We start from the raw sequence: 21,773 nt of genomic DNA, 5'->3' as shown, positions 1-21,773 counted from the left end.
CGCGGCGGGAGCGTCGCCGCGCTCCCAGCGCAGCACTCTACCGAGTGCGCCACGGGCTCGGCCCGGGAATTTTTTTTTTTAAACCAGCCCTCTAACATGATACAAATAACTATCCAGGTTTGAAAGCCAAATTTATTAGTGTCTATAACAGTTGAATTTTAAGTCCAATGAGAAAATACTGCAGGGAAAGCAGACTTCTTGATGCCGCTCACATCACAGATCAGCCACTGAAATTTGTATGCACATAAATATTTATGCCATAGACTCCACAGGTAGGTTTCACAACACAAGGATTTGGAACAGTAGTGTTCAACTAGGCATCACAGTTACCTTTGTTTCCTGTCACTGATGTAACACATTACCACAAACTTGGTGGCTTAAAACAATGCAAATGTATTATTTTCTTATAGTTCCAGAAGTCAGGAGTTCAAAATGGGTCTCAGTGAGCTAATACCAAGATTTCAGCATGGCTGTGTTCCTTCTGGAGCTGTAGGGAAAAATCTGTTTGGGGTTTTTAGTTTTGTTTTTTTGCCTTTTCCAGCTTCCAAGAGGCTGCCCACATTCCTTGGCTCTTGGACCCCTCCCATCTTGAAAGCCAGCAATGGCTGATTGAGTTGTTCTCACACGGCGTCACTCTGACACTGACTCTCCTGCCTCTCATTTTCACTTACAGGATCTGTGTGATCACATCAGGCCCTCCCAGATAACCCAGGATAATCTCCCATCTCAAAGTCGGCTGAGTAGCAGCCTCAATTCCCCTTTGTCATGTAACATTACATACTCATAGGTCCTGTAGATTAGGACTTGGACACCTTTGGGGGGGGGTGTTATTCTGTATACCACCTCACCTATAGAACATGTGGGGACGGGGAGGTGACTCAGATACTCAGATCTCACCCTAACCCTATCAAATTGCAGAGGCATGGGAAGGTAGGGCCAGGACACTTGGGGAGTTATTCTGATGCAGAGCCAGAGGCCAGCTCCACACTCAAGCATGCACTCTTTGTTCATGATGTTGATTGCACCATGGTGATAACTCATCAGGCTTAGAGTTCAGATGGAGCCCGGCTGTGGAAATTATGGCCATCTGCCTAGCCAAGCAATTCTTGTTTGAGGCAGTTCTACTTAACTAGTCAGACCCACTGAAATTAAGAGAAATCTGAAATTTTTAGGTCCGTCCAATTAAATTTTATGTCTTCCTAGTGCTGTCTTTTTGATGCTTCTTTAAGGTAAAAAATGTAACATGTATTTTAAAATTTTACCAGTTTTCACTAGTTAGGATCACAATTACAGCATTTCTCCGTGAAACATTGATTTATCTCATTAGATAATAGAGATAAAAATCTCAAATGTCATAAATTTTTACACAGAGGTTTTAAAATGTTTTAAAATATTTAAGTATTTACTATCAAATATAATTATAGGCACAAATTACTAATTCACTTATGCTATTAAGGCAGCGGAGAGTTATTTATATTTTTCAAATATCATGCCAAAAATGCAAAGAATTACTGTGTAAGCTTAGCACTTTATTACATGGAGCATACGAGTATGCATAAAGTTAAATAATATGAAAATTAAGTTATAAGGATGTGAAAATAGAATGTGATTAGGATTACTATGGGCTGAAGTAGGGTCAGGAAGAGTTGAATAGAAAAATTGGGACTTGAGCTGAGCATTATATTATGGGTAATATTTTATGTTTAACTAATATGATTTATGATAGTAAATCACAAGAAAGTAATGATTTACTGTGATTTAAGTAAATCATAGAACTAATAAGTGAGTTTTATGTGCCAGACTGGCAAAAAGTAAGGAACGTACTAAAATTTAGGATTAAAATACAGTTTGTTTGGAGGCTCGTACTTTTAGATTTTATTAAGGGCTGAGTTCTTTCATCAAAGTGTTATGGATCTATGAAATCTTGTTTCTAAAATGAAGTGACACTTTTCTGAAAAGACCCAACAGAAGAAGAAATGGAAAATTGCCTATGATTATTTTCCTGGCTAATTCTTTTTTGTTTTGTATGCTATGTGAAAGATAGTTAGTCAAAGCTAACCTGTCTTAAAGCTGTCTATCAGACTTCGTGCTTTAAAGCAAATGGTTGTTTTTCCCTTCCCTGGGGGCTAAGTATGGAGAGGAACTGTTAGTGTCAACTGCTGTCTCCTAGGGGAGTAAATTCTAAAATAAGAGGAATGACAGGCAGTAGTAGTTTAATAAAGTCAACAGAATAGGAACCAAGAGTTAGATTTTGCCATAAGTTAGATGGTGAGTTTACCCAGGTAGCAGCAATAGATTGTGGGACTACATTCATGCCTCAGGGAATCTTGGAATGACTTAGCTATGACTCCTTTCCTGTTTGCATGGTGTCTTCTTCAGTAAACTCTTAGAAAAAACAAGCAAAAGGTACTACAACTTGATGATAAGGTGGGTGGGCAATATCCTGTATAGAAATGGGACTATGTTCTTGAAGACTTAGATTTATTTCTGGACACCGCTTTTTTAAAAGCAATGTATCATTCTCCAACAAATGCCTGCCATAGCCAGTAATATGTTGGCTTGTCCATTTTCGGCTTGTAGTACAAAATAAATGAAAGCCAAGGACATTACAATTGGGAAGGAAGGAGGACTGTTATTTAAAAGGCTTTTAAATGATGTCACTATATATTCTTTTAACAACATCCTCTAAAAGCCTTTGAAAAAATAGTCCCTTCCTTCCTCAGTTGTTAACAAAGACCATATTGGGGACTGCTCTTTAAAAGGCTGTTAAATGGTGATACAATATTTTTTAATATCAACATCATTTAGAAACCTTTTAGAGAACCGTCCTCTTTACCCACAAGTAACAGAGGCTGGGGGAGCAGGGGGAGGGAGAAAGACATGGGGGAAGGGATTACTTTTTTAAAGGCCTTTGGATGGTACTATCAATAAATACAGCAGTATTGTTACAAAAGCCTTTTTTCAATGGTGATTCTGCTTTTAGATATGTACTTTTAACCTCATGACCCTATGTTATCTGACAGATTGGTTTTTTAACATTGACCGAAAACTCAATTTACTAATAATCCCAATAATGCCTTTTATTGAACTTTTTACTGTTTAGAAATCAATTTCACATGTGTGATCTCATTTCATCCTTACAACTCAGTGAAACAGGATATGTATAATTAGCCCCATTTCACAGAAGAGAAAAACAGAAGCTAAGTGAGGTTGTGATTTAGCTAAGTTCTCACTATTAATATATGCTGAGTTGAAACTATAACCCAGATCATTTTGCATCTGGTCTAATAATCCATCCAGCTGTCTCAGGTTCCTTTAGTTACTTTTATTTTAGTGGTATTCTTCATTGGTCTTTTCGGTACGTCCAAATACTAAGAGTTAATTTTTTACATTTAGTATAAAAGTGGATTCTATAATTTCACTACTGAAGATAGATATGTAATGGAATAAATTTTATTAATGCTGTGGTCCTGATGAAGTAAAGAAGTATAAAATATCATCTGAAGGTATTGTAGTATTCCTGTGATGCTATGGCATTCAGACTTTTTTAGATTCCTTTCCGTTATGATATATGCTCATGAAATTATCAGTTGAAATCACTTTCAGACATGGAGTTTATTAAATAAATCTTAAAGATAATTCTGATCTTTATTGATTTGTTTTTGAAAGTTACTCTGTTGGCTAAAGATACTGATTCACAATTAAGATCAAAAAAGTGTCCTCGGCTATCATTAATCTTTGGAAAGAAAGAACAGACACCAGTTCTTTCCTCTTCCTGTAGCTCTCTGAAGGAGAGAGGAAATCTCTCTGCTGCCTTGCACGACTGACCTTTACTTTCCTTTATCATAAGGAACATTTTGTATTTATTGAAAAAAGAATTATACCTTACTGCTTAACAGAAATACACTTAAAAATATTAGATTACAATTCTAGCTCTGCTACTTTTTTTTCTTATGCTAATAAAAATTTTCTTTAGTAGTAATTAAAGAAAGGTATTTTAACCAACAAAACTCTTTCACTGACTCCTCATAAAAGAATCCTATGAATTAGGTGGTATTACCCTTTAATGTACAGATGCAACCTCAGAGAAGTTAAATGATTTTCTTCTCATCAAATAGTGTTTTCTTTCTTACTTCTGCCAAGTCTAACTCTGCCTGACAAGAAGGAAGCAATAACCTTTCTTGCTTCTGAAGAAAAAATGCTTCATATGTCAAAAATAGGTATAGCCTGAGAACAGGGAACACATGGCCAGTGCTAGAGTACAAGCAGTGAGGACTTGACGCAGAAAGGTTCATGCAGCCAAGGATCTTTAGCATGAAGAAAACAAGGTCATCAGAAGGCTTTGCTCCCACAGACTTGACTCCAAAGAATCTAAGGCTCTTGTGTAGTAAATCAAGGTCTTTTCCCCATCATTAAATTCAGTGAAGAATTTAAAATATTTACAGATCAGGAAAAAATATAAGTTTATATAAATATGTGTGTTATGATTTCAGAGGACCCGTTTCCTCATCTTTGCCACGTCAGAAATTTCCCAGCAACGTATGGTACTTGGGACTGGCCTCTATGATGTAAAAGGATCCTTTTTGCCTCTGTCAGATTTAGGGACAGCATTCCTACAGGATCTGCTGTTTAAAATTAATTTACCCATAATTAAACTCCCTTTCTAATTGTATAACAACTAAGACATAGTTCTTTTTCTGCCGCTAGGACCTCATCTAGATGAGATCCATATCCTTCATCTAGGGAGATCAGTGTCCCCTGTTCCTTAAGCACAGGGCAGCACAGCCAGCTTTTAGAGGCAGTGGTCCCATCCCTGAAATATGTAAAACATCTACCAGTTTCCCTCACACACTTTTATAAAGTACAATTATGTAGCCTAGCTTTTCTCTGAGAATCTCCATTTGGATCTTCAAGTCCTATAGTAAATATTTGCAGCATGACCTCACTAATAATGGCCTGCACTTCTGTGTTTGATGAAATCGTTATGACCAGCAAGATTGTTTGTGTGAAGGTCCCAACTGTTGCATCCACGCCATTCCATTTTCACCTTAGTATTCCTTCCTTTTATGAGGCCCATTCCATCTTACAGTACATTTTTCCCTTCCTTGTCATTCTTGTTTTTGGATCCCCAAACATTCATTGAAGACCTTGGCATCACACATGGAATCTCTCTAGCGCACCATCATCCTGGAACACCTTAGTGTTCATTTTCACCATCTGTGCAATGTGTAACCTCACAACCTCTTGATCTGTTCAATTCTAATAACTTCACCTGCACTGATTTTTAGTCACACGTTCTTTTATTTCAACTCCAAATCTAATCTTACTCCCTCATTTTGCCTACCATGCCCCTCAGGCCCTTCACTCTTCTACATTTTCTTTCATATTTAGGCTAGATTTAAAACAATCCTGAAAGACAGGTGACAGTGTCCTCATTTCACAGGTGTGAGAATCGCAGTCCCTTGAGCTTGTGTAACTTGTCCAGTGTCACAGTACTAGTAAGTTACAGAGCCAGAGTTTCAGCTCAAGGCTGCCTGCCTTCAACGCCCTGCATTTCCCACCACACCACACTGAGCATGTAAGGAAGGCACAACTTTAATAGGATTATTTTTACAGGAATTTGTGGTACGGATTGGAGCATAAAGAATCGAAAGATAGCGACCAATTAGAGTGACATCATATAGAGTGAGCAAGAGAAGTAGTCAGAGAGCAAAAGATTGGGAGGGTCACCAAATTGTTAATTATGGTTAAACCTGAAGGCAACTTTACTTTCCAAAAATTTCCGTACTATTTGAAATTATTTTCAGTAAACATGCACTACTTTTGCAATTTGAAAAAAAGAAAAGATTAAAAAATGCTCTGTCAATGAAAACTTGAACTAAGCTGGCGGTAGAAGGACAGAAAAGAAGAAATGAATACAAGAGACATTGAACTTGTTATCTAATTGTTGGAGGGAAGTAAGGAGGATGTCAAAGAGAATGCCAAGGTTCTGAGTTCGGTTAGTATGGGAGAAGAGACTAACAGTTTCTTTTTTATGTTAGGTCGTTGATACTGTGCATGGGAAAGCAACAGAACCACATCTGTAAATAACAGCTTAACACAACACTTAATGGTTTTGTACTTATGTAAAATATTCTGGGTTCTAATGAAATTCATTGTAACCAATTATTGGAAGCTTTCTGCTAAACACTTTGAAAATCAAATTTAGTTTTTATTTGTATCCTAAAGCCAAAAGTCAGGAGTCTTTTTATAAAAAGTAATAGTACAACATATGTATGAATAGTGTAATGTATGTGTCCATGATTCTGTTACTGTTGTACCATGTGAGTGGCAAATTTAATATATATACATCATTATAGATTTCAGATTTATAAAAAGCATTAAATGTATTTATGGTGAAGCTTATAGAATTGTCTTTGGGGAGGAGAAAGAATAAGATATTATTATAAAGTAGTTTCTTCCTTATCTCAAAACCAGTGTAAATTGAATACATCCTATACCAGGGGTCACCAAACTTCCTATACTAGGAGTCAATAGATAGAAAATAGGCTTTGCAGGCTACAACCACTCAACTCTGCCACTGTAGTGCACAGGCAGCCACAGACCATATATAGACAGATGTGTCTGTGTTTCAATAAAACTTTATTTATAGACACTGAAATACAAATTTTATGTAATTTTCATGTCACAAAAATGTTATTGTTTGGACCATTTAAAAATGTGAAAACCATTCTTAGTGCGTAGGCTGTACAAAAATAGGCAGCGGACCAAATTTGGCCTATAGGCATTGTTTCCTGGTGCCTGCTTAACACCATGCGTAAATTAAGATACTTATTAAATGTTTGCTCATAATGTGTTCAGATCTTTTCCAATTTTTTAAAAAAATATATGTTGGTTATTACCAAAGTAGGAGATGAGAAAGTCTCACATTTACTAATTACTAAAATAAAATATGAGAAATTATCACAATGACTTTCTAGAACATCTAAATTTACATACATAAGGAAGAAGTTATCTTTAGGATTATAATCTTTCAGCAAATATTACTTTAAAGAATTAAGGGCAAATTTGCTTACTCTTACTTACAAATATGTTTCTGTGACTCTATGCTTGTAAGTAAGAGTTAAGCAAATTTGCCCTTAATTTTTTTTAATCCTGTACCGGATACTAGACAATGCAAAATACTCAGTTTCTACATTTTACAGGGTAAATAGGTCAATATTGAGGCTTTGTTCATTACAGCTCTTTTCAATTGAGACATACATTGGTTTAAAAAGGACTAATTTTAAAGATGAAGCTGTACGTCTCTTTTTAAAGCTATTTTCTTACCTTATTTTAAAAAATCATATATCTGAACAGATACTGCTGTAAAATAAGCCAAACAAAACTAGATACAAAGTGAGCATTTTGTATACTGCAGATCTTCATATTTGTGAAATTCAGAAACAGAATAGCTTGTTAATACTTAAAAATGGTTGAGTAACTAAATATGGATTAAAGCATAAAAGGCTGGAAAACAATTGTTTTCATAAAGCTAGAGCTTTATGTGGAAACATCATCTTTGAAATAGTAATGCAGATGCTGAACAAGGTTTATTCTAAGGCACTTACTTGATATTCCATGTTTTATTTTTCAAATCTCATTTTAAATTTTATAATTCAATCATTTTGAACAGCTATGTTCAAAAGAAGTTTTACAACTTTAATCTTAATAATCTCAAAAAAAAAAGCAGACATGCCATGTCATAAAATAACTATTAGTGACTAGTTTGTATCCTATAAATCTAACTTGAGTTGATAATATGGTCCATTACCAGCTAACTGCACAGAGTATTTTTCATTTTACACTCTTCAGTTACTTTTTAGTGAAGTGTTAAAAAATATGAAGCTTTTCTCCTCTCTAAAATTGCACGCTGTCTGTCTGTTATTAGGGAGATAACAGCTCTTATAAATGTTTCAGTAAGCGCTAAGTAGACAGTTATGTGCACTCTCATTCCACGCTTATTTGCTTACTGTAATAAACTGATAAAATATGTGTGGTTTGTCTCTGTGTATCTACAGGCATCATGAGTCACATAGATTTCCTTTAGAAATAATGTTGTGTCTGTAGAATTGATTGCTTATTTTCATAAACCATCTAAAGGTACACAAATGACTTTTATTATTTAAACATATGCTGTGTAAAGATTTGTAGAGGATTATCTAATAGTTATTTGATGTTTTCTGTTCTGTTAACTCTTGGGGGAGGCTTTTTATTTTAGAGTTACTACAGTTGCTGAACTAATTACCTCCCAAGAATCATAGTGAGGATGACCCATGTCATTTGCTTATAACGAAGCTAAATTTTTAAATCTTTGAACATTAGTAGTTAAACAATTAAAACTAATGTTTTAAAATATTATCTTTCATCCTATCCTGTTTGTACAAGTTTTATTAAAATAATGCTTTTATCTAAAACTAGATATTTCAGGAGTTAGTGTTTGTATCATATAAGCCCTTCTGATTAATAAGTTGTTCTTTGTGTGGGACTTTAAGAAATAGAGTATTTTTTTCATTTGTTTACAGTTTTATGTAATAGAAAATTTAAAGTCAGGTCATATCCTAAAACCAACATGTTTGATAATCTTCACTTATTACCACAGTGTGCTCCCATAAGACTACTATTTTTAGGAACAGTGTTATAAATTGAACACTCAGCATCAAATAAAGTATAGTTATGACCAACACTAAAGATATATCATTTGCACGTCTCCATAATCATTTAAAATAGTAAAATTATGCTTTGGGTTCTGATAATGGGTAAAATTATGTTTTATAAGTTGAGCATAAAAGTAGGGAGTAGGAGAGAAGACAGATAATAAACATAATAAATATGTATATATATATTGTGTTAGAGAAGGTATCAAGTGGCCATGGAAGAAGATAAAGGGGAATCAGAAGAGGGAGGTGCGATTGGGTTAAGCTCCGTTAAGAAGGTAACATTTGAGCAAAGGCATATCAGAACTGAGCCTCGTGGATATCTGGTGAAAGTGCATTCCAGGCAGAGCAAATAACCAAAGCCAAGGGCCTGTTGTGGGAGCATTACTGGTGTGTGCAAGGAATAGCAAGGAAGTCAGGATGACTGGGTTGGAGTGAACAGTGGCTTCAATAGTAATAGGAAATGAGATCAAGGAAACGTAAAAAGGAACCTGGCCATATGAGGCCTTCTAGGCCTTTGTAAGGATTTTTGGCTTTTATTCTCTGTGAAATTGGGTGCTGTTGGAGGGTTTTGAGCAGAGGAGTGAAATGGTGTAACTTTACTTTAACTAATTCATTCTAGCTGCCAGGTTCAGAATTGCTTGAGCATAGTAACAGGATAGATTGGAGAAACAGTTCAGTCTATGTTGAGTAGGCTGCAGGGGTAGAAGCAAGGAGAACAATTCAGAGGCTGGCAGAACGATTCAGATGAGTGATAGTGGTGGCTCAGACCAGGATGGTGACAGTGGAGTTAGAGAGATATGGGGAGGCTTTACTTAGCTCATTCAGATAACGGTGGATTCCTTCCCTGGTCTTTCCCTCAGGAGTCAGCTATGACTTTTGTGTTCTTTTAGTCCACTGCGCCTACCTCTGTCATGGCTTTTGTCACAGTGCTTGATTTGCTTAGTTCTGCCAAGCTAAACAATAGACTGCTTGAGGACCTGCGATACTTTGTCTCTGAATCATAGTCCCTAGTACAGCCATTGACAAACTGCTTTACTAACCAATTAATGTTAGTTAGATGGAAGAATTAATATATTAATGATTAGTGATGGTTAATGATTAATACTTTGTGTTTGATATAATGGTGCTCTTATTGGACAGAGAGCCCTGAGATACCTAATTCTTGCATAAGACCACTTTTCTCCCCAGGATACCCATGGGAGACCTGGGATCAGAGGACAAAGAAAGGCCAAGTAGTACTTTATTATTAGCATGGACCTGGCTCTCTAACCCCCCAGTGTAGAACTCCAGTGAGTGAGAATGGCTCACATCAAGCACTCTTCTTTCTTACAGAAGCCAGGATTAAGTAGGCTTGAACCAAAAGAAGTTATTAGTTGAACCATAAGAAGTTGATAACTTTACTTTTTTTTTTTTTTTTTTTTTATTTTGTCGATATACATTGTAGCTGATTATTGCTGCCCATCACCAAAACCTCCCTCCCTTCTCCCTCCCCCCCTCCCCCCCAACAATGTCCTTTCTGTTTGCTTGTTGTATCAACTTCAAATAATTGTGGTTGTTATATCTTCTTCTCCCCCCCCCCCCGGTTTGTGTGTGTGTGTGTGTGTATCTGTGTGTGTATTTATATATTAATTTTTAGCTCCCTCCAATAAGTGAGAACATGTGGTATTTCTCTTTCTGTGCCTGACTTGTTTCACTTAATATAATTCCCTCAAGGTCCATCCATGTTGTTGCAAATGGCAGTATTTCATTCGTTTTTATAGCTGAGTAGTATTCCATTGTGTAGATGTACCACATTTTCCGTATCCACTCATCTGATGATGGGCATTTGGGCTGGTTCCAACTCTTGGCTATTGTAAAGAGTGCTGCGATGAACATTGGGGAACAGGTATACCTTCGACTTGATGATTTCCATTCCTCTGGGTATATTCCCAACAGTGGGATAGCTGGGTCGTATGGTAGATCTATTTGCAATTGTTTAAGGAACCTCCATACCATTTTCCATAGAGGCTGCACCATTTTGCAGTCCCACCAACAATGTATGAGAGTTCCTTTTTCTCCGCAGCCTCGCCAGCATTTATCGTTCATAGTCTTTTGGATTTTAGCCATCCTAACTGGGGTTAGATGGTATCTCAATGTGGTTTTGATTTGCATTTCCCGGATGCTGAGTGATGTTGAGCATTTTTTCATATGTCTGTTGGCCGTTTGGATATCTTCCTTAGAGAAATGCCTACTTAGCTCTTTTGCCCATTTTTTAATTGGGTTGCTTGTTTTCTTCTTGTAAAGTTGTTTGAGTTCCTTATATATTCTGGATATTAATCCTTTGTCAGAAGTATATTTTGCCAAATATTTTCTCCCACTCTGTTGGTTGTCTTTTAACTCTTTTAATTGTTTCTTTTGCTGTGCAGAAGCTTTTTAGTTTGATATAATCCCATTTGTTTATTTTTCCTTTGGTTGCCCGTGCTTTTGGGGTCGTATTCATGAAGTCTGTGCCCAGTCCTATTTCCTGAAGTGTTTCTCCTATGTTTTCTTTAAGAAGTTTTATTGTCTCAGGGTGTATATTTAAATCCTTAATCCATTTTGAGTTGATTTTAGTATACGGTGAGAGGTATGGATCTAGTTTCATTCTCCTGCATATGGATATCCAGTTATCCCAGCACCACTTGCTGAAGAGGCAGTCCCTTCCCCAGTGAATAGGCTTGGTGCCTTTGTCAAAGATCAGATGGAAGTAAGTGTGTGGGTTGATTTCTGGATTCTCTATTCTATTCCATTGGTCAGTGTGTCTGTTTTTATGCCAGTACCATACTGTTTTGGTTATTATAGCTTTGTAGTATAGCTTAAAGTCAGGTAGTGTTATGCCTCCAGCTTTATGTTTTTTGCTGAGCATTGCTTTGGCTATTCGTGGTCTTTTATTGTTCCATATAAATGTCTGAATAGTTTTTTCCATTTCTGAGAAAAATGTCTTTGGAATTTTGATGGGGATTGCATTGAATTTGTATATCACTTTGGGTAGTATGGACATTTTCACTATGTTGATTCTTCCAATCCAAGAGCATGGAATATCTTTCCATCTTCTTGTATCCTCTCTAATTTCTCTCAGCAGTGGTTTGTAGTTCTCATTATAGAGATTTTTCACCTCCTTGGTTAACTCAATTCCTAAGTATTTTATTTTTTTGGTGGCTATTGTAAATGGGCAAGCTTTCTTGATTTCTCCTTCTGCATGTTCACTATTGGAGAAAAGAAATGCTACTGATTTTTGCGTGTTGATTTTGTATCCTGCTACTGTGCTGAAATCATTTATCAATTCCAACAGTTTTTTTGTAGAGGTTTTAGGCTGTTCGATATATAGGATCATGTCATCTGCAAACAGGGACAGTTTGACTTCATCTTTTCCAATCTGGATGCCCTTTATTTCCTTCTCTTCTCTGATTGCTCTGGCTAGTACTTCCAAAACTATGTTGAATAGGAGTGGTGAGAGTGGGCATCCTTGTCTAGTGCCTGTTCTTAAAGGAAAAGCTTTGAGCTTTTCCCCATTCAGGATGATATTGGCAGTGGGTTTGTCATATATGGCTTTAATTATGTTGAGATACTTTCCCTCTATACCTAACTTATAGAGGGTCTTTGTCATGGATGAGTGCTGAACTTTATCAAATGCTTTTTCAGCATCTATAGAGATGATCATATGGTCCTTGTGTTTGAGTTTATTAATATGGTGTATCACATTTATTGATTTGCGTATGTTGAACCAACCTTGCATCCCTGGGATGAATCCCACTTGATCGTGATGAATAATTTTTCGTATGTGTTGCTGTATTCTGTTTGCTAGTATTTTAGTGAGGATTTTTGCATCTATATTCATCAAGGATATCGGCCTGTAGTTTTCTTTTTTGGTTATATCTTTACCTGGTTTTGGTATCAGGATGATGTTTGCTTCATAGAATGAGTTTGGGAGATTTGCGTCCGTTTCAATCTTTTGGAATAGTTTGTAAAGAACCGGTGTCAATTCCTGTTTGAATGTTTGGTAAAATTCTGCTGTGAATCCATCTGGTCCTGGGCTTTTCTTTGTTGGGAGCCTTCTGATAACAGCTTCAATCTCCTTTATTGTTATTGGTCTGTTCAAATTTTCTACGTCTTCACGGTTCAGTTTTGGGAGCTTGTGTGTGTCCAGAAATTTATCCATTTTCTCCAGATTTTCAAATTTGTTGGCGTATAGTTGTTTATAGTAGTCTCGAATGATTCCTTGTATTTCAGATGAATCAGTTGTAATATCGCCTTTTTCATTTCTAATTTTTGTTATTTGAGTCTTCTCTCTTCTTTTTTTTGTTAGCCATGCTAATGGTTTGTCAATTTTATTTATCTTTTCAAAAAACCAACTTTTTGATTCGTTGATCTTTTGAATTGTTTTTTGGTTTTCAATTTCATTCAGTTCTGCTCTGATCTTAATGATTTCTTTCCGTCTGCTAACTTTAGGATTGGATTGTTCTTGTTTTTCTAGTTCTTTAAGGTGAAGTGTTAGGTTGTTCACTTGCCATCTTTCCATTCTTCTGAAGTGAGCATTTAATGCAATAAATTTTCCCCTCAATACTGCTTTTGCAGTATCCCACAGGTTTTGGAATGATGTATCATTGTTTTCATTAGTTTCAATAAACTTTTTGATTTCCTGCTTGATTTCTTCTTGGACCCATATGTCATTAAGTAGAATGCTGTTTAATTTCCATGTGTTTGTATAGTTTCCAGAGTTTTGTTTGTTATTAATTTCTAGTTTTAATCCATTGTGGTCTGAGAAGATACATGGGATAATTCCAATTTTTTTGAATTTTTTGAGACTTGATTTGTGACCTAATATGTGATCTATCCTGGAAAATGATCCATGTGTTGATGAGAAGAATGAATATTCTGAGGTTGTTGGGTGGAATGTTCTGTAGATATCTGCCAATTCCAATTGGTCTAGAGTCTTGTTTAGATCTTGTGTTTCTCTACTGATTCTTTGCCTAGATGATCTGTCTAATATTGACAGTGGAGTGTTCAGGTCCCCTGCTATTATGGTATTAGTGTCTATTTCCTTCTTTAGGTCTAATAGAGTTTGTTTTATAAATCTGGCTGCTCCAACATTGGGTGCGTACATATTTATGATTGTTATGTTTTCTTGATGGATCAGTCCTTTTATCATTAAGTAGTGTCCCTCATTGTCTCTTTTTATGGTTTTTAGTTTAAAGTCTATTTTGTCAGATATAAGAATAGCCACTCCAGCTCGTTTTTCTTTTCTGTTTGCATGGTAAATCTTTTTCCATCCTTTCACTCTTAGTCTGTGTGAATCTTTATGGGTGAGGTGGGTCTCTTGTAGGCAGCATATAGTTGGGTCCTGCTTTTTGATCCAGTCAGCCAGTCTGTGTCTTTTAATTGGGGAATTTAAGCCTTTTACATTAAGAGTTGTTATTGAAAGGTGTTGATTTATTCCTAGCATTTTATTGGTTGTTTGGTTGTCTTAGGTGTCTTTTGTTCCTTGCTTTCTGATTTACTGTTTGGTTTCTTTGTTTGTTGGTTCCTTAGGTTGTAGATAGTGTTTTTGTTAGCTTGTTTTCTCTTCATGAATGCCATTTTTATTGTACTAGCGGGTTTAGATTTTTCTTAGGTTTTTATGGCAGTGGTAGTTATTTTTCAGGAACCAAACCCAGTACTCCCTTGAGGATTTCTTGTAAGGGTGGTCTTGTGGTAGTGAACTCCCGCAGTTTTTGTTTGTCTGAGAAATATACTATTTGCCCCTCATTTCGGAAGGATAGCCTTGCAGGGTAGAGTATTCTTGGCTGGCAATCTTTGTCTTTTAGTATTTTGAAAATATCATCCCATTCCTTTCTAGCTTTTAGGGTTTGTGATGAAAAGTCTGATGTTAACCTGATTGGGGCTCCCTTATAGGTGATTTGACGCTTCTCTCTTGCAGCTTTTAAGATTCTCTCTTTGTCTCTGAGTTTTGCCAATTTGACTATGACATGTCTTGGAGAAGGCCTTTTTGGGTTGAATACGTTTGGAGATCGTTGAGCTTCCTGGATCTGAAGATCTGTGATTTTTCCTATACCTGGGAAGTTTTCTGCCACTATTTTGTTGAATATGTTTTCAATGGAATCTCCATTTTCCTCCCCTTCTGGAATACCCATGACTCGGATATTTGAGCGCTTGAGGTTGTCTGATATCTCTCTCAGATTTTCTTCCATGTCCTTGATTCTTTTTTCTTTCTTTTTGTCTGCTTGTGTTATTTCAAACAGCCCATCTTCAAGTTCAGAGGTTCTCTCTTCAACTTCGACAAGCCTGCTGGTTAAACTCTCCGTTGTGTTTTTTATTTCGCTGAATAACTTCTTCAGTTCAGCAAGTTCTGCTACATTTTTTTTCAGGACATTGATTTCCTTGTATATTTCCTCTTTCAGATCCTGTATACTTTTCCTCATTTCATCATGATGTCTAGCTGAGTTTTCTTGTATCTCATTCAGTTTCCTTAGAATTATCACTCGAAATTCCTTGTCAGTTATTTCAAGGGCTTCTTGTTCTATAGGATGTAGAGTATGAGATTAATTAACTTTTGGTGGTGTACTTTCTTGATTTTTTGTATTTCTGGTGTCTTTTTTTTGGTGTTTATTCATTGTGGCTGGGGGTTTCACAGTCCACCGGTTTGAGACTAATGACTAACTAGGATGTTGCTGTGGTTGCCAATTTGGTATGGCTCCCGCCGTGACTGCTCAGTTGGCCCCTAGTGTCTTGTGTGTGTGGTTGCCTCGGGTCTTGGGCTTCTCCGGGGATCCACCTTTCTGGTCAGCTTGTACTCTGCTGGGCTGGTGGATCACGTACCACAGGGTGTGTGATCTCTGTTGAGCTTTCACTTTCTGTACAGGACTTCTCCCCGTTCCTTGTGCTCTGGCCCAGGCTGTTAGATCGTGCAGTGGCGACCCCACCGGGTGTGTGGTTTCTGTCGAGTCTCCGCCTCCCTGGCCGCACGTCTCCCCCCTCTGTGCACACTGTGCTGGGCTGGGGTGTGTCTTCTGCACCCCTCGTCTATCAGCTGGGCCTTCAAGACCCTGCTCAGCACCGCCTCGCCCAGGAAGTCTACCAGGTTTCTGCTAGGCACAGACGACCGGTCTCTCTGGGTGCCTTTGTAGCACTGTGTAGATCTTTCTCGGGTCTTGTTCACCTTTGTATCCCCCCGGTATAAACCGAGTCTAGTGCCCGCCTGCAGCCTGCTCTCCGGCAGGTTCAAGCGGACCTGGGAACTCTCCTACTACACTATTCCCAACCAGAAATTCGTTAGGCTTTTTTCCAAACTGGTGGTCGCAGAGATGGTATCTGCCTCCCAGTAACAGGAAGTTTACCGGGGCCGGAGTCCAGGGTGTGGTGGAGTGACAGTCGGCCCGCCCGTACTTCCTAGCCCTCCCAACACTGGTCGGGACGCCCCACACCCCCAGCCCCACCAGAGAACCGCGGAGGGAGTGGGGGAGGGAGTGGGAGAGGAGGCCGGCCCGCAGGGTCCAGAAAGCCCCGCGCCAGGCCAAGCAAATGGGCTCAGTGATGGCTGAGTCGATAACTTTACTTTTTTGACCTACACAGATGGCAGCTGCATATGGTTCAGTATAATCAAAGGCCAAACCTGAGTCTCTGATCTCCCTGTTCCATATCTACGAGGACTTTAGGGAAGGGTACAAGCAATCATACTCTTCCATTACAAGCTGATTTCCCCTCCAGTTAGTTTCCTGATATCTGACTAATCCTAATCAGTAGTAGGGCAGAGGAGATAAATGATAGAAACCCGATTTGAACTAGCTTATGCAAAAAAAAAAAAAAGAAAAAAGAAATTATAGGAAGAAAAGCTAGAGTATTTCACAGATAACTAAGCTTAATCAAGCTTATGTCTGCCCCTTAAGAACCATCCAAACCAAAGTTACCAGCTGGGACTCTCTGTCATCTATGCTTTTCTTTGAAATTTGCTTTATTCTTTTTTCTCACTAAACAATGTGGCAGAAAACATAGCCAAAGACAACATAGAGTTTTAAATCTCAGAATTTCAGCTGCTTGAGAGACACTGGCTTGACTTCCTAGGTTCCAAATTCAAAAATCCTGGGAAAGGACTCATTGGGCCAGGTATCCATTTCTGAACCAGCTAAACTGTGGCCGGGTCATGAGGTGGCATAAGAACATGCCACTCCATCAAGAACTGAATGTGGCAAGATTCGTAGAAAATATTGGGCTGATAGTTGCATAAATAACCACTACAGGGTAAAGCCGTGTGGACAAAGTTCCCTCAGAAGACCAGCAGTTAGTCTTGAACCAAACGAAAGCATCCCTGAAACACTGACTTTTTTATTCTTCATTATCGTAGGACTTACCTAACACTTTGTTTTTAGCTATGAGAACATTTCATGATACTTCAGAAACCCAAGGAAACAATTAACCAGGCCATACCACAGACTTTCATAAAGGAAAGTCAAAAGAAAAAGTCTCCACTCTGTAAAATAGTGTTCTCAATAGCAAAGCCACCAACCACTGTATGTGGTGCCATGGTGCCATTGTGCAGATTCCAGAAGAGCACCCTTGAATGTGAGCTGGATTTTTAACCACTGTTCACCCCTTCAGTCAGTTGCCACTGCACAACTACACAACTATATATTGTCCTAATAAGTGTTAATTTAGCTGTTTGAAATAAGTGGCTCTGGGAATTGTTAAATGACCAAACAAAAAAAAAAGTGTATCAAGAACTGTGAAAGGTCTGAGATGTTACCCTATGACAATTACATGGTTTCTGGTAGAAGACACAAGACTCCTTGTTAGAGACAAAGGGCAGTTTATTACTCAGCAATTGCAGTAGCCAGAGTAACCTCATTTGCGCCACTTCTCCAAGCCCGAATTCCCACGTGCTGAAGGCCAGGTGATGGCTACACATGAAGTGTGTTGCTTTACAGGAGATACACCCGAGTGTAGAAGATTCTAGACTTTTATAAGGAATTGTTAGCATATCTGTTCCACCTTTGCCCCAGAAGGAGACATTGTCTTTGTGCTTCTGAACGGTGAACAAACTCTATCCCCTGACCCAGAGGGAGGCAAAGACTGTTTACTATACAAACACCCATGAACAGAGTGTCAGGAGCAAAGCTGAGATACATGAGACCTGTAAACAATGGTTTCCCAACAGCAAGGGAAAGGAAGTAGAGGGGGAAGGAAGTAATGTTTGTGCCCCTAGATGAGAGGTCAGCAAACTTTGTCTGTAAAGGTTCCAGATAGTAAATATTTTAGGCATTGTAACTATTCAGCTCTGCCACTGCAGAACAAAAAAGCAGCCATAGACAATGTTTCAATGAATGAGTATGGCTGTATTCCAGGGAAACTTTATAAAAACAGGCAGCAGTCTATATCTGGCTTTTGGGCTGTAGTTGACCCCTGCTCTAGATGATCTGTTGTGTTTAGACTTGTTAAATATCTGCCTTTTTTCTTAAACTCTCATTTCACAGCCCAAATCTAGGCCATTCTATAATTAATTTACCTTTCATCTTTGTTTATATCTAATAAAATTATTGATATCTATAAAATGTGAAGTCAAAAACTATTCACAATGTGTAGAATCTTGGAATATAAGCAGCAGCAGATCTTGTATGTATTTCTGGAATATAAGTATCTAATTGCTGTACAAAATATTGAACTAAAGTCTTGCTCTTCTGTCAGGATTAAATGTAGTATATTTGGGAATTGTTGATGGACTTATGGAAGCCGCTGGCTTTATTGAACAAAATGTCACCTATGTAGTTCATCTAGATATTGGAGAAGGTTGGCTTTAGAATGACTTGTATGAATTTAGGAAACAAAGGTGAAAAAGCAATCAAACATTTTCAGTTAGTCTCTTTCTGTAGTTAAGCAAGTACATATTATTACCACAGAGTACCATTTATGATCCTATTTATTGTAGAAGAGTACATAGACCTCTGTATTATCACAGATAACCTTTGTGGATTGTCACGGGGGGCATCTTTAAGATGTTGAATTCATTAGAGAATGCTTCTTACTTTGAACTTATTGAATGTGGAAAGAATGGAGAGAATTATACTGTTAATCTTCCTTTATACATCCTCTAACATCTTTTTTTAACAATTATAATAAAGCTCTGGAATTTTAAGATAAGGTAGGAAAAAAAAAACAACCCACAAATGTTTGGACCATGTGTCCCAGTATTAGAGTGAGAGAGAGAATCAGTAAATCAACCAAGATGTGTTGATGGCTCTTAAATGACTAACAGTGTACCTTCTAAGCACCTTATATGATTTTTAGAATGCTAATTCCTGGCTGCTTGTGAACCAAACCCCTGCATCTGTTCTGCTTTTCTTTCTTTCTTTTTTTATAAAATGACCGGTAACCCCTTAACCCTTGACGTGGTGTGGTCAGCACGACGTTCTCCAAAGTGAGCTAACCAGCCGTCCCTATATAGGGATCTGAACCCGTGGCCTTGGTGTTATTGGCACCACACTGCCCCAAGTGAGCCATGGGCCAGCACTCTGTTCTGCTTTTCTCATACTACTCTACGGTTGCCTCTCTCCAGCTTTCAAATAGTTTCCCCTTTTACATTATAGTTTCTGCTTTCTTTCCCTATATTATATGTAGTCCAGCCTTTTATGAGTTTCGACAGAGGTGAAACTGGCTACGTCAACATTTATTTAATGATATAATGGCAACTGTGTCTCTGGAACATTGTAGAAAATAAGTAAGATCTGGTGACTGTCTCGACTGTACTTATCTAATTAAGGAAATAAACGTGTGATACTAAAAAACATCATTAGCCAGTTAAGGGCTTGTGTTTAAGATTGATTGTCAGATCCTCAGTGGCATGGGAATTTATGGGGGAAAAATGTTTGCTGAGTATAGATCTGAAAAGGTAAAATCTATGTATATGTAATTGTACACACACACACACATGTGTTTGGTGTCTGTTTGTTTAGAGGCCCACTATATCGTTGAGTGAATGTCCACTGCTAAGGATTGCTCCTGTCTTGGGTTATGCTGCTCAACACCTGAGAGTTCATAATGATAATAGAAATTAGAGGGAGCATTGAAATAGAAGAGTTTTGAAAATAATTTTTATTCAAGAAAAAGAACCTAAGCTTAGAAGTGAAAGTGCTTTGAAAACTTAAAATGCTAGATTTTTATCATCATCAGAAGCCTAAAGCAGAATGTAGACCAGTTGCCCCATTACTTTATATAGCCAAACTTTAAAATTTAGCCAATTATTATGTTTTGTAAATAAACTCTCCTGTAAATTTTTACAATGATTATTTTAAATTGTCCACACTTATAAGTTGAACTTTTGGAGAAAGAATACTGTGTTTGAATGATACTTAGAAAGCACTATTTATCATTTTGTACATATGATACTTAACTCCAGATTTTTGTTGAATTATTAATATTATTATTACTAAGTTTTTAATGTCATCAGATATTAGTGGCTAGTGAACATTTGTACTGTCACAATTATAATAGTTTGAGAGAGCACACTTATTAGGAAAAAATCTTCATTAGGCCTGTTTAATTACAAATTGATTTTTTTTTTTTTTTAAAGCTTGCCTATGTCAGGTCAAGCCTAATATGCAATACTTATACTTTGAATGCAAAGATGGCTATCATAGACAATGTTTCTTTAATATGCTGTTTATGATTCCAATCAAAATGAGATTGAGGAAAGACTTTAACTAAAAGAGTCTAATGTTCAGTGGAAGGATAAACAGATGATTAGCCAAGAAAATATTAGGGGGGAAATGAGGAAAGATTTGTTTTACCAAATAATTGAATTCATACTGTAGGGCTATAAGAAATAAAACAATGTGTTACTAGTTTAACAGATCAATCCACACCCAGAAATGTCTTTTACTGCATAAATAATTAGAATGTTTGCATTTACAAATCACTGGGGAAAGGTTATTCATTAGATCATGTAGGGATGATTGGTTAAACATTTGTGGAAAAATAATTAAATGTAGAGTCAATATAACTATATCAATACCATGTTAATTAAAAAATTGAAACCATGAAAGAAGAAAATGTAAGTGAAAAGTTACCTGATCTCAAAGTAGGAAGATCTTTTTATTCATAAAGCAAAGGAAAAAGCCACCTTAAACTGGAGGTCATGGCCTTCAGTTTATGGTGAAAGAAATTCAAGGTGAAAAATGTTCAGAGAGTCAAGATTGGAAATGAAGATGATGTTCATTATTGGTAGATGATACTGTCATTCAGTTGGAGCATCCAAGAAAATCAACTGATAAACTGTTAAAACTAACAAGAAAGTTAGCGAGGTGGCCAAATATAGAGTATCTAGGAAGGAAACTAACAAAAAAGTTTATCATCGCTAAAAAAAATTTGAGTATATTCATATAACTGAGATTATTTTTCTCTTCTTACTAGGCTTACATAGTCAAAATATTTTAATATATGCCTTCAGAATACAGAAAAATTTCAGTACTGTTTTGTAAGCATTTACTTTGCATTGCTGTATTATTTCTGACTTAACTATGTTCACTAATTTGTCTTTTTTTTTTCTTGTTCCCTTGTGCAATAGGTCAGTACTCCTGTCTTTGTACCAATGAAAACACATGTGCTGCTTCATCGAATGAGTGGAAAAGGACTAGCTGCCCATTATTTCTTTCCAAGACAGCCCTGCATTTTTGGTGATAAGATGGTCTCTGTACAAATAACGTTGAATAATACCACTGATCAAAAGATAGCAAATATCCACATAGGGGGAAAAAAACTTCCTATAGGCATGCAAATGCATGTTTTTAATCCAATAGGTAAATATTAATTCTCATTTTAAACTATAATTATATTTGATAACTAAATGTGTTCATTTAAAAAGTAGAATTCTTTTTAGTAAAAAAGTAAAATAGAATTTTATTTTATCGACTATTATCATACTCAGTTTACATTTATTTTCCCTTTTTAAACTGAATTTATCATACAAGATAAATACATTTCTTTACCCTTAGTGAGTCAGGTCCCAGCAATAGTAATACCAGTAGTGATGAAACAATGGGTCTGCAGAATCAAATTGCATCCTATTTTACC

The 21,773-nt window shown here is 37.0% G+C and overlaps 1 protein-coding gene across 4 annotated transcripts in view; it reads left to right on the top strand.

The window, feature by feature from the left end:
- The window catches only part of AP3B1 (adaptor related protein complex 3 subunit beta 1), a 291,668-nt gene that overhangs the window by 239,499 nt on the left and 30,396 nt on the right, over positions 1-21,773 (top strand). For 3 of the 4 annotated variants that reach the window (XR_010022600.1, XM_063085544.1, XM_063085543.1), the window contains one exon: positions 21,268-21,499. Coding sequence is in view for 3 of the 4 variants with exons in the window: in XM_063085544.1 (XP_062941614.1) it covers positions 21,268-21,499 (232 nt within the window). In the remaining variant the exon portion in view is untranslated. Of the gene's footprint in view, positions 1-21,267; positions 21,500-21,773 lie in introns of those variants that run through there. The other variant, XM_063085545.1, reaches the window with a different exon arrangement.

This window comes from Cynocephalus volans, chromosome 2 (assembly GCF_027409185.1).
Source record: "Cynocephalus volans isolate mCynVol1 chromosome 2, mCynVol1.pri, whole genome shotgun sequence".
In the NCBI taxonomy this organism is placed as follows: Eukaryota; Metazoa; Chordata; class Mammalia; order Dermoptera; family Cynocephalidae; genus Cynocephalus; species Cynocephalus volans.
This window is presented reverse-complemented; position numbering and strand designations above follow the sequence as displayed.